Consider the following 13353-nt stretch of genomic DNA (forward strand, 5'->3'; position numbering starts at 1 on the left):
GTGGTGGTAATTTTCTCATTCCCGTATCCCTCTCGGAGAACTGTGTGGCCCCCATCTCCCCCCACTGGGGGGTCAGCCATTAGTGACCTCGGAGATAAATGCAGCCTTGGAGTGGAGTTAATCAGTTTCCAGCAGGCCCACAGCCCTCCCTTTGATCTGCCTGGGCTACCTGAGATGCCCTGGGGGTGGGGAGGAAGGTGGTTGAAATGGGGAGGGGAAACAAGCTTCCTCTTTGTTGTTTCTGCTGTCTTTGTCTTCCCTCCAGGAAATAGTGGGGGGGGGAGGTTACACTGTGTGATTCCGATCAGCAGGAAGGACAGAGAGAGCAGCAATGGGGCCTCTTTAGGTCACAAGAAGCAACTTCCTCTCCTTCCTTTTCTTTTGGCTGCTAAATATTATTTTCTGTTAAATTTAGCCCCAACCTTTTCTGTCCAGTGTGCAGCCTAGGCTGTCAACCGGACCTGATCTTCCTCTTTCCCTGGCGGTGGGAGAGACAGACTGCATAGTTTCTAGTGTTTTTGTCTCCGCAGACAGGACTAGAAACACCTATTTTTACACAAGGAAATGGAAGATTTCAAAAATTCAGCCCCCCAAGTGGCCTCTGACAAAGAGATCTTTGAGCTCTCGAAAGCTCAAGCCTTGGAAATCCAGTTGGTCTTTAAGGTGTCGCTGGACCCAGATCTTACTCTCTGAGTGCATGAGAGCCAGTTTGGTGTAGTGGTTAAGAGTGTGGGACTCTATTCTGGAGAACTGGGATTGATTCCCCACTCCTCCACTTGAAGCCAGCTGGGTGACCTTGGGCTAGTCACAGTTCTCTGGAGCTCTCTCAGCCCCACCCACCTCACAGGGTGTTTGTTGTTGTGGGGATAATAATGCCATACTTTGTAAACCGCTCTGAGTGGGCATTAAGTTGTCCTGAAGGGTGGTATATAAATTGAATGTTGTTGTTGTTATCCTCACAGCTCGGCCAGCTTGTCAGTCAAGCCACCCAAACGTCTGCTGGAGTGCCTCTATGGGGTGGGAACCAAGACACAGCAGGGGTTCCCATCACACCTGGCCATCAGTGACGGGGAAGTGACATGCATCCCCCCCACTTGGCCCAAGCTGCCCCCCCCCCGAGGTTTGACCTGGCCGGCACTGGAGGAGGAAATGTGGATGCCTTGCTTGGGGTAACCAAATGCCTAGAGCCAGCCTTGCTCCCCTTCTAAAGGAACAGGCGTGAGGTGCGGAAGGGGAGGCCTGTTTCAGGAGAGGCAGCCTCCTGCCCTGGCGTTTCCCTGCAACAGAAGAGGCAAGGGACAAGGGGACCCAGCAGTGTCGTACGTGCGGAGGTGCATGGTCCCCAATGCAGAATTCTCCAAGTCTTTCAGAAATGGCAGTAAAAGCCAAAGGTAAAATCATGCTTCGTGTTCTAAGCACTCCCCTTCCAGGAGACTGGAAGGTAACGATCAGAGCCATGTTGTATTTGTGGGGAGTTTTTTGAAATCCCAAACAAGAAACCCATGTATACATTTCAAGGGCAGGGCCCCAAAGCCTCACGTAGAATAGACTTATAGAATCATAGGGTTGGATCTCTAGTCTAACACCCTGCACAATGCAGGAAATTCACAACTACCCCCCCCCCTCCACACACACACCCCTCCAGTGACCCCCCCCTGCTCCGTGCCCAGAAAATGGCAAAACACTGTCAGGATCTCTAGCCGAAGTGGCCTGGGGGACATTGCTACCTGACCAGGAGGTAGTAATCGGCATTACCCTGGGCGTGTAAGAAGGGGCCCCAAGAACGAAGCACTGATGTAACCCTTCCTGCCCTCCCTCCTATGATCTGCCTAGGTTCACAGTCCTTGGAAATTCAAGTCACCCCCTGCCCCAACTCTCAGGGTTTCACCAAGTGTTCCCGATACGTCTTCAAATGCTAAGGGCTAGAAACTTGCCCCTTTCTAAACAAAGCGGCAGCTTGTTGAATTCGGCTCCTGTTCTACAATTGTGGGCAATGACATACTCCTGCCAGCCCTGACGATACCACGTGGATTAAGAATGATCGACTAGGCTCCAAGACCCAGCCCTGAAGGGTGTCGTCCCAGCCTCCCTCACTGTTAGTTTTGTAAGGAGAGCTTTTGCCAAACCTGCAGAAGTTCCTTCCCTCTCCCTCCAGGCCCCTCCAGAGACAGTGGGGGGGGGGTCTGTCCCCCTCGGCTTGTGCTGCTCCCAAAACACAATGGGGAGCCTGGGGGAGCCAACAGCAGCTGTCTTATCTTATCCGAGGTTCCTTCCTCCCTGAACGTGGAGTTTCCAGCAGAGCCTCTTGGCGCCCAGGGCTGACTCAACTCTTCCTTATCCTGTTTGGAACAGGATATTCCCCTCTCCAGGCCCAAAGCACAGGGTCAGCCTCTCCGCAGGTTTGCTTTGCACCTCAACTGCCTGCAACCCTGATTTGCCACACAGCAGTCGGTGAATCCCCCCATTGTGTGTGTGTGTGGCGGGGCGCGGGTAGAGAATGTGGGGTTCCTGTAGCCCTTTTTATGAAGCAAAATGTTTGATCATCATTATGGTCAGAAGTGGAGGGGGCTGGATAGAGAACCTGCGATGCTATAAGAGTAAGATTGAAGTCCAGTAGCACCTTGAAAGACCCACAAGATTTCTGGGGTGTAGGCTTTTGAGAGTAAAAGCTCCCTTCGTCAGATATCTGACTCTCAAAAGCTCATACCCTAGAATTGATCCGGAGGAGTTAGCCATGTTAGTCTGTAGTTGCAAAATAGTAAAGATTTCAGTAGCACCTTTAAGACTAACCAACTTTATTGTAGCATAAGCTTTTGAGAATCACAGCTCTCTTCGTCAGATGTATCTGACGAAGAGAGCTGTGGCTCTTGAAAGCTTATGCTACAATTAAGTTGGTTAGTCTTAAAGGTGCTACTGGACTCTTTACTATTTTACCCTAGAACTGAGACGTTACAACTCTCCCAAGCGATTCCGTGATCCAGGCTACATCTGAACCCAGGTTACAAGCCTCAGTCAGTTATTTTCAAATCCAAAGAATGGGTATAAACGAGAGAGCAGGGGTCCAGTGTCTTAGTTGTGGGAGGGGAGAAGCCTGCAGTGAACAGAGGTTCTGTAGGACAGTTTCTAGACTCTGAGAAGTGGTGTAACAGCTTTCATGTCTCCATGAGTTGCAGAGGGGAACAAACCGCAAGTGCCCATGTTCTCTCTCCACATCCGTACCTCACTCAGTCAGTGGTATCTAGTAGGAAGGTGTGTGTGGCTTCAGGCTGCTGCTTTCTCTCTTGCACCAAAGCCTTCCAGTTAGCCTGGTGGGTTGAAAGAAGGAAAAGAGAAGTGCTGGGAAATGGGACTCTGAATTTCTCACCCCAGTTCTTGGGGGGGGCGGGGGGCAGGCAACCGTTGGGTCAAACTCCAATTTACCCGCCCAGCTGGCAGGCCCAGTGGAAGGGATCAGTGGAAACACAACCCATTCCAGCTCCGGTTCCAGTAGGTCAGAGAACAGGTGGAGATCTCTTCCACTCAGGCCGGCCGAGCCCTCATGGCCACAGATGTTTGGAACCCACCGTTTTTTGACGGAGAAAAAAACATTCCAAATTGTAGAGCTTGGCAAACTTCTTGTGTGCGACGCACGCATGCCCTTTCCCTAGCAGAAAATGCAGGCATCAATTTTCCACCAAGCAAAGTTTGGAGAACAACAGGGTAGGGGAGTCCCTAGGAGTTGCCCTCACAATGTGCAACAAAGGCATAGTTAACATATGAGGGACAGTGATGTGTAGTGGTTAGAGTATCAGATTTAGGTTTGAACCCCTATCCCAACTCTGCCGTTGAGGTTTTCTGTGTTACCTTTGGCCTCACACACACGCTCAGCCTAACATACTTCACACAATTGTGGCGAGGATAAAATGGGGAAGAGGAGAATGAGATAAGCCACTTCACGAGCCTATTGACAAGAAAGGAGAACAAACAGAGCAAATAAAGAAAGTATATTGGAAAAAAAATGGTCTGAATACATTTCTGGGGCATAATTATGCCTGCAACAATGCCTGAGCCAAGCAGAAACTTTGCATACGTGTGTGAATATTGCAAGAATTCAAGGCAAGCACAGCAAAAAGCCGATGAGTGCAAGATCTGCAGCCCACACCCTTGATGCAGGTGAAGACCACTCCTCACCTTGGGCACTTCTGTGGCGCTGAAGTTCTGATATTGCTGCAAAACAATCCATGGGGCTATTTTCCAGCCTCCATTTCCTATCATTTGGCCAGTCTCAGAACTGCAGGTGGGTTTCATGTCCCAGTGAGTTCCACTGGCCGCAGGTGAACTTCTTGCTGGGGTAGAAAGCTCCCTCCCTCCGTTTGCCCACTTCACTTACATCAGCCACATCCCAACTTCTAGAATGGATTAATTGTCAAATTTCCCACATATAAACAACTCCCATTCAGCAATGAGAGAAACAATCTGAGATCAGCACCCCTCTGGCTCTTTTTGGGGGGAAGCGGGGCTGCCTGTTAAGATCCCTGGAGGCACTCAAAAATATGTAGTAACCAGACAGTGGGGGGTGGGGGTGCATCTGCTTCCCTGCCCCACTCCCAGAGTCAGGCAAAGTCATGTATGGATCCTTTTCCAGGCTGAATTGCTTATGATCCACGGAAGGATATTTTTTGGTGCTGCAATTCTTGTGCAAATAGCCAAATCCGCTTTCCTCTCCCCCCCGCCCCCCCTGGTAGTGGATACACAAGTCTCGGATGGCATTTAGCACCTCTCTCCCCACTCTTTGTAGGAGTGCACACCTGTGAGCCTGTGTTCAGGGAGTGCCTGATGCACCGTGGCCCATCTCGCTGCTGCAAAGTAGCCCCTGGTTGTTGCAGGGGTGAGGTGAACAGTCCCCCCGAGCTCTCCAGCCCAGATTTCTCAGAAGATGCTTCTTAACAGACTCCTTCCATTCTCCCTCCCCCACTTACTTCTATGCCCCACCCAGTCCCAAACCACCCCTCCCTTCCTCCTCCAATCTCAAACCCAAACTTTCTCCACGGAGTCAAGATCCTGGGTACAGCAGCAGCATCTGGAGCCATGATAGCGAGAGGCGGGCAGGTTCTTGTAGACAGCCTTGCTGTAGGGAATGAGGCAGTAGCCGAGCTGTAGGCGGCGTGCCACACGGCAATAGGCTGCCAGCGCCAAGACCAGGAGGGGCACCAGCAGGGCGAATCCGACCACAAGGAGAGCAACGGAGCCGGTATCGTGCAGGTGGGCTGTGCAATATTGGGCCTGGGTGTTCACAAACTGCAGAGAGAGACAGACAGACCACAGTCAGCCAGCGCCTATATGCAAGGAGCACGAGCACCCCATGCACAAGTAGGCCTCATGTGCTCTCACCAGGACAGGCCGTAAGTTCCTGACCCTGGGGGGCGGGGGGCTGCCACAAGAGGTGTACTGAATGGGGCCCAGATTAAGAAGTCTTCCCTGCCCTTTCCTTTTGTAGCTGGCATACCCAGCTTTCACTCATCGACTGTCAGTCCCCTCTCCCCAAAGCTGCCCTTCCTTTCAGCCAGTTTGCGGCTGTCACTATAGTTGCCAACTTTGGCTTGGGAAATTCCTGGCGATTTGGGGCCGATGCCTGGGGAAGGGAAGGGAGTCCAGCAGGCATGTGGCAACATGAAGTCTGTCCTGTGCTGTGGTTTTCTCCAGGGAAACTGATCTCTGTAGTTCAGAGACCAGGCACACTTCCGGGATAACTCCTTGGCTGCATTGCTTTATAAAAGATTGCAGCGTTTTTACTAAAGGGTAAAGGAGGTAAGGGTTGAGAAACTGTTTTCCACTCCAGAAGTGGTATCGCTATCACAATAGTTTTATCCCCATTAGTAATAGTAGGAGATCCCCCTACCCCTTTCTGAACCCTGCTGGCTGCCCCCTCTTCTTCAGAAAGGCCAACCAGCTCCCAGCTGCCCTCTCTGCCCCCCAGGTAGGGGCCCAAGGCTGCTTCCTGCAAAGACACCCCTGCCCTGGACAGACATCCCTGCAGCAAGAGGGGCAGGGTGGGCCGGCCTTTCTGGAATGCACGTTTTGTCTGGCCCCGGGAGGTTATCAAAGCCACTGGGGTTTGGCATCTGGTTTGTGTCACGGTGCACAAGGAGGAGATCCTGGCGCCAGATTCCAGAGTTCCGTGCCCAGTGGCTCCTTGCTCAAGAATTCCCCCTTTGCAACATTCAGAGTGATGGTTTGGGATATGCCTCGGGGGATTTCCCCCCCTACGTTGATGAGCTCCTGCCATGTCTCCTACCGCCCGTCTCTGATCTCCGCTAGCCCGGAATGGCCCGCATGCGGAAGCCCCTCGGCGGTTTCTTATTTATATTTTCTTCATTTATACCCACACCTTTCTCCTCTGTGGGGACCCAAAGCAGCTGACATCATTCTTCTTGCCTCCATTTGATCTTCACAACAATCCTGTGAGGTAGGTTAGGCTGAGAGACCATGACTGGCCCAAGGTTACCCAGCAAGCTTCTGCGTCTCCCAGAGCCTAAGCCGATGCTCTAACCACTACCCCACACTGGCTCTCCAGTTATTTTTTTTGTGGGGCTCTCCAATTTGTGACTGAGGGCATTGACAGGCAGGTGTTTGAGGTACTCAGAAAAGCTTACTGCAGAGAAGGCGCCTGGGTTGCCAACTCTCACTTGAGAAATACCTGGAGGTTTGGGAAGGGAAGGGGCCTCAGCAGGGTATAATGCTATACAGTCCACATTCCAAAGCAGACATGTTCTCCAGGGGAACTGATCTCTCTTGTCCAGAGATCAGCTGTCATTCCGGGAGATCATCTCCTGCCTGGAGGTTGGCAACCCTAAGGCAGACACAAGCATGAACCTGACTCTCAGCTCGTGTTTCTGGTTCACATGTGGAGGCCAGCCATCCTAGGCCACAAGCCATCTGCCTTGCAATCAGCATATTTCCCTCACCCCTGCAAACCATCAAGGAGATTACTACTGCTGCTTCTGCTACTACTATTATTGTTGTTATTGAATCGAACAGCAATGAGCTTGTGACCGGGCAGATTTGGCCGCCTGCCCCCACGGGTAGGTTGATGTGACAGGCACCAAGACCGCTTGAGGCCACACAGCATTCCACAGCAGAACCCCCCCCCCCCGCCCGCCCAAAATCCCCTTCTGCCAAGACCACCCCAGAGTTGCCACAGCTGCTGGGCCAACTCCGGAGGAAAAGGGGAGAGGAAACAGGGGGTGGTGGTGGTAAATAGCTAACTAAATTCCAGGGCTTAGAAAATCCCTGCCTGTTTTGGGAGAGGTGGGGGTGGGTGGGCAAAGGGAAGCATTCCTGAAACTTCCCAGAAAAAGGCAACAGGCTGGTGCCTGCCATTAACGCAAACAAAACAAACCAGGCCTGCTTGGAAGCAATTAAAAACATCAACAAAACCTTGCTGAAGGTGCAATTATCACAACACAGGCTGTGTGGCAGGCAGGCCTGGAGCAGCGGCACCACGAGCATGGGCCGAGTGCTTCTCTTGCCCATGGCAGATGTGGGCTGGCCTTCCAAGCAAGCTGAAGAAGGGCCTGCAACTCTCCAGTTGACTATGGTGCCCTGAGCCCCACTTCCAAAAATATCTCTGTGATCTGCTTCCTCCACTTGAGGACTGGGAGCGGGAAACAAACTGCCTGGTTCAGAGTGTTTGGGAGAACAAGACCGCCTGAGTTATCCAAGACAGAGGACAGAGTCCTGGATTTAAATTCCTTCCTCTGCCACAGACTCACTGGCTGGTCTTGGGCAACTTCCTCATCCCTGCCCATCCACAAAAGGGGACCCAGAAAAGGAACCAAAGACTGGGAAGCACGTTGGGGTGTTGCTTCTAGTGTTGCCAACCTCCAGCTGGAGCCTGGAGAGCTCCTGGAATCATGGTTGAGCTCCAGATGATAAAGATCAGTTTCCCTGGAGAAAATGGCTGTTATGGGAGGGTGGGTGCTGTGGCATTATACCCTGCTGACCTCCCTTCCTCCAAACCCCACAATCCACCCTCAAAACTCCAGATTTCCCAGCCTGGAGTTGGCAGAGCCAGTTGGCTGGGGAAGGGGGCTGATGAACACAGAGGGAAGATGGACCGTGTTGGGGCGGGGGAGATAGCCAGTTGGGGAAGCCTTTAAGACTAGCAATTTTTTAAAAAGAAAATCTTAACTCCGTTGGTGCCAGGAAAGAAGCTTGAATACACTTTAGCTGACAGGATTCGGGTTTCATTTGGGGGAGGAGGAGAGGACAGAGCTCCAGCCCTCGGGGCAGCACGTTGCTTCCCTCGCCATCAACAGCCCGGTTTGTACAACCAAAGCGGCTGAATGTTGAGACTGGCCAACCCAGGTGGATCAGCAACATGCCTAGCCTTATTTTTTTTTTAAAGTAAGAGGTGCAGGGCTTAAGCAGGCTGCAGACTTCACCTCTGCCTCTGAAGCCTCTCCCCCAAGCTTTGGGTCTGGTTGTTCCGTGGGGGATGGAGGGCGCTTTGGACATGCTCAGGGACTCTGCTGCGTCCTTCAGCATCAGGCTGCCACATTTAAAACAACAGCACATATCCTGCCACTCAGCTAAGCCAGGTGTGAAGCCTTCCTCCGGAGCGGAGGAGGATGCAGCAGGAGACTGGCTTACTCCAGGAAGGCCCACCGCTGCACTGGCAAGCTGATCTGCGCACACACGTTGCGCTCCCAAGCGCGTTTCTGCCCCCGATGCCATCTTCCCAGCCTTGGTTGCCTCCGCTTCTTGCAATGCGTGTGCGCCCCCCCCCACTTGTTTTGCAGCCTCTGCAAATTGAGGAGGGGGGAGTAGGATGTGTGACTGCGGACTTACCTTGGAATGGCACAGGAATCCAAATCCCAAGAGGACCCCTGCGGGGAACAAGATGACTCCGAAGACGACCCCCACCAAGAGGAGGTTGAGCACCCCCACCAGCAAATTCTGGAGGGTCACCAGCACTGCACAAGCCCAGCAGTCCAGTGACCCCCGCAGCTCTAAAGCCCCTTCCCCAGCATAGGGAGGGGGTGGCAGGGGAGAGGCCCCCTGGCCACTCTCTGGATCGGAGGATCCCGACATGGTCCTTTGACAACGGCTGTCCAAGCCCATCCTGTGCTCCAGCGGCCTCTCGACGGATGGGACAGGGCTGGCCTCTTCCCCAAACTCTCTCGCTCCCTTCCTGCAAAGCTCTGGCTTGGCTCAAAGTTTCACAGCATCCTTTACGTGCTCGGAGGCATCTCCACCCCCTGCTGCTGGCCCAGCCTCCAACACTCCTGGATAATCTAGGAATGCCACACACACACACACACAAACACACCCACAGAGCCTGCACCAAACACAACCAGCCACCCCAAGCCCATCCAGGGGATTCCGGCTCACTGCATCATCCCCAAGGCGGTGTGTGCGTGAAAGGCTGTCCCATGCGCTCAAATTCCAAAGATGTTTCCCTTTCTGAACCACCCCCTCACGGCACTGACCTGCTAGGTCACAACAATAGCGGGCATGCTCCCACCACCGGCTGAGCCTGTACCACAATTGGTTGAACCGGGGCGCTGCTCGCAGGCAGGATGCGTGCACTATTAGATCTAACCCATCAGATCAAACCTGCAGGGCCCAGTCCTTCCTGCGCTAGCCTCATCCCAGGAGGAGTTCCAACAAGAGCGGTCTTGGGCCCTTGACCCCCAAATTCCTATGGAAGTGGCCCAAACCAAGAACCGCAGGGAATCAATCCCCTTTCAGGTGGACCTTTGCGCAAGAATGTCCCACCCAAAGGAGAACGCAGAGAGATGGCTTTCAGCACCAGCCAAATGAGGTCAATTGCAAATGCCACCCCCACCCCACCCCGAACACACACAGCCCAGAACAAAAAAAGAGAAAAAGAGGGCGGATTCTTTTATCTCTGTGAGTTAATTTAATTTTTTTTTTTACATTTACAAAATAAGATTTGTTTATCCTTGTCCCCTACAGTACAATAAGAATCCTTTTTTAAATTTTTGTTTCCAAAGACGCTAGATGTTCATCTGTTTTGTTTCAGTGTGTTTGTGAGAAGAAGAAAAAAATCGGGAAATTAAAAAGTGCAGGTTTCGGAAGGAAGAGAGCTCTACAATGCAGGGTGGGGTGAGTCTGCTTTAAAAAAAGGAAATCAACAGATGATTCAGGATTAAACGCCCCCCCCCCGCCCCCCGTATGAGAAGACTGAGCACCATATGTCAAGGAAAATATTAACAGACCAAAAAAAATCAGAAATTCAAACAAAAATTCCAGAGAGAAGTCGAAACAAAAACAAACAAAAAGATTTTAAAAATAAAAAACAGATACAACAGCATTGTAAAAAGATTCTTTTTAAAAAAAGTTGGATCAAACCCCAATAAAGGACCAATAAATAGAGAAATCATTACCAAAAAAGAGGACATATAAATTAAAAGAAGGAAGAGAGAAAGAAAACATTTACAAAATTGCAAACAATTCTGAGGCATGGAGGTACAAACACACACACAAAATATACTTATATATAAAAGAAAAACAAAAAAAAATTACCCCAAATCTGAGACATTTCTGGTTTTAAAACTATGAATTGGGAGTGAGAACTTTAGAGCCTAAAGCATGCAGAGTTTAGAAGAGGGGGCGGGTTTGAGTGAGAAAAAAGAAGGTGGAGAGGGAAGAGTTAAAGGATTTGAAGGGTTGGGCAGAGTTAAGGGGATTTCACAGGTAAGGAAGAGGGGATTAAGGACAGCATGAAGGGTCCCATTACACCTCCCCAGTCCAAAATGGCACAAGGGTGGGCTAAGAGACCACCTAAAGAAAGGGGGGAGAGGAATAAGCTCCCTCCCCCGTTTTTGCAAAATATTCTCCCATCTACCCGTGTGTCTGATTTGGGGCCAGCACCAAGCCCTTCTCACAGGGCTGTTTTCACCATTGCAACTCGCTGCACAGGAATTCCCTGGTGCCTTGCACAAACATTTCCACCGGACTCCTTTCTCTGTGTGTGTTTTTATGTTTTGTGTTTTTTAAAAGCAGTTTCTAATACAAACCAGGATTTTTTTCCTCCTTATATTTTATATATATAATATATAAAAGGATGTAAGAAATCAATATCCATCATCGTCGTTAAAAACCACACGCGCAAAATTGCCCCCCGCCCACCCCGCCAATATATAGAAATCAATGTACACTCTCCTCCCTCCCAATGAGTTCAACCAGAGAGAGAAACGAACCCCCCCAAAAAGTCCTGTGTTAAGAAACCCGTATTAATTTTTTTTGCTTGCTTGCGTTTTTTTTCTCTTTTTCCTTTAAATTTTGCAACAAGAGAAAAATTGTTTGCTTTAAAAAAAAAACACAAACCACGTGCCCCAAATTAAAAGCCATCTCTCCGTTCCACATGTTCACTTTCCATCCCATTGAGAAAGTGAAATAGTAATGCTCTTGCGAAGAAGGAAAAGTCCTTTGTTCTCCTCTGTATCGAAGCCCCAGACCCTTGTTCGGGGGGCGCTCGGGCACGGTGGGTTTTGACACGGGACGGGACACTGGCCCACGCTTCCTCTCCCACCAGAGAAGCCAGCCAGCACACCCTGGCCAGTCTCTTTCTCTTGCCCTTCTATTTATTTTTTTTCTTAAATCCAGTTTTTTCTTGTTTTTTTTTCTTTTAATACAAAATCAGCACCACCCAGAAGAAAAAAGGTTCATTTTGAAGAATAAATTAAAAAGGATCCATTGTGGGGGAGAGGGGGCAGACATCTAGGTACGCCAGTTCTGTCCCGCCCTGGCTCGGAGCGGGCATAAATGAGTGGATCAGAGGCTCAGCTGCTATGGAGGGAGGAGGGGGCCAGGCTATGAACAACCCCCTCTGCCATGCACATGGTGAAGAGGGGGAAGAGGCCAGCTTGGAGGAACAGCCCAGGCATCCGTGTCCAGGCATGGTATGGCTCATCTTGAACTAGGTGACGCAGCCTGTCAAAGAAAGAAGAGAGTGAACGGGAGGCTTTCATCCTGGCCAACGCTAGTTAAAGCTGGCAAGTGCGCAAGAGCTACAGAAATTTCCCACCCACATGCGCCTGACGCCCTCCCTGGGAATGCGCTGGAGTTAATTGAACAGCCTCAGACTGCCCTGAAGTGCTCTGATCAGGAAAAACATTCCCTCTATCTGCCAGCAGGTGGTGCCATTGCTTCCCCCCAAATCCATCAGTGCGGAAAGGGCAGATCCCGGCTAGAAAAGCGCAGGATGCTAAACCAGAGCAGGCCCTGCACACGATCCACAGCTAGCCCAGCACCCCCACCCCATGCTCACCAGAGTGAAGCTGTCATAGATGTGTATCAGTTCCTCCGTCTTGTACTGCTCAAGCACCACGACGCCGTGGAGAGAAGAGCTGCGTTTGCGGGCACACGCCTCGCAGTGCACCAGGTAGGTGTTCTTGCTGCCGTTCTCGCTGGTCACAAAGAGGATGTTGAAAACCTCCACCTGAGGGAGACGCAAACCTATGACCATCTCTCCCAGTGGGTAGAGGTCTCGTCCCTCACCGGCAGTTGCCACCCTCCAGTTGGGGCCTGGATCTCTCCCAGAATTACAACTGCTCTCCAGGGCACAGAGACCAGTTCGTCTGGAGAAAACAGCTGCTTTGGTGGGTCTCCCTAGGCTGTACCCCCAAATCTCCAGGCATTTCCCAACACCCCACCAAGCCAGGGAGGGGACAAGAAAAACCAAGAACTAGTCGGAGCCATTCACATTTATCGATTCATTTACTTCATGTAGAGTCCACCATTTTTAAGAGGACTCAAGCTGGATTATGAGAATTAAAAGCCAATAATATATTCTATCTTTTAAAAAACAGAAACATTTACATACTTTCAACAGACATTAAAAACAACAGCAATATCCCTTTCACAGAAATGGCCTCTTAAGGTTCTGCTTTACGCACTTCCTCATAAAAAGTGGTCGTAGATCCAGAGGAGTCAGCCGTGTTAGTCTGTAGTTGCAAAACAGTTGAGTCCAGTAGCGCCTTTAAGACTAACCCACTTTATTGTAGCATAAGCTTTCGAGAACCACAGCTCTCTTCGTCAGATGCAACTTTATTGTAGCATAAGCTTTCGAGAACCACAGCTCTCTTCGTCAGATGCAACTTTATTGTAGCATAAGCTTTCGAGAACCACAGCTCTCTTTGTCAGATGCAACCTGACGGTTGCATCTGACAACAAGAGCTGTGGATCTCGAAAGCTTATGCTACAATAAAGTTGGTTAGTCTTAAAGGCGCTACTGGACTCTTCGCTATCATAAAAAGTGATACTCCTGGTGAAGTTCAACCCCCAACTGCTACCCACCCCCCACCCCCTCGGCCATTTCTCTCTGAACTGCAGGTTAAATTCAGC

At 50.7% G+C, this 13353-nt stretch overlaps 2 protein-coding genes across 4 annotated transcripts in view; both read right to left on the minus strand.

Annotated features, from left to right (window-relative positions):
* Positions 1 to 3968: 3968 nt before the first annotated feature.
* On the minus strand, positions 3969 to 9376 carry TMEM88 (transmembrane protein 88). Its single transcript, XM_054992641.1, has 2 exons — positions 8830 to 9376; positions 3969 to 5277 (listed from the first exon to the last, which is right to left on the minus strand). Exons 1-2 carry the CDS (start codon positions 9100 to 9102, stop codon positions 5008 to 5010), a joined length of 543 nt encoding a protein of 180 aa, XP_054848616.1. The 5' UTR covers positions 9103 to 9376; the 3' UTR covers positions 3969 to 5007.
* A 505-nt stretch (positions 9377 to 9881) lies between these two features.
* The window catches only part of KDM6B (lysine demethylase 6B), a 72655-nt gene continuing 69183 nt past the window's right edge, over positions 9882 to 13353 (minus strand). For all 3 annotated transcript variants that reach the window (XM_054992639.1, XM_054992638.1, XM_054992640.1), the window contains 2 exons: positions 12278 to 12448; positions 9882 to 11940 (listed from right to left, as the gene is read on the minus strand). In XM_054992639.1, the coding sequence (XP_054848614.1) occupies positions 11917 to 11940; positions 12278 to 12448 (195 nt within the window). In that variant the 3' untranslated portion in view covers positions 9882 to 11916. The remainder of the gene's footprint in view (positions 11941 to 12277; positions 12449 to 13353) is intronic.

Source organism: Eublepharis macularius, chromosome 12 (assembly GCF_028583425.1).
Source record: "Eublepharis macularius isolate TG4126 chromosome 12, MPM_Emac_v1.0, whole genome shotgun sequence".
NCBI lineage: Eukaryota > Metazoa > Chordata > Lepidosauria > Squamata > Eublepharidae > Eublepharis > Eublepharis macularius.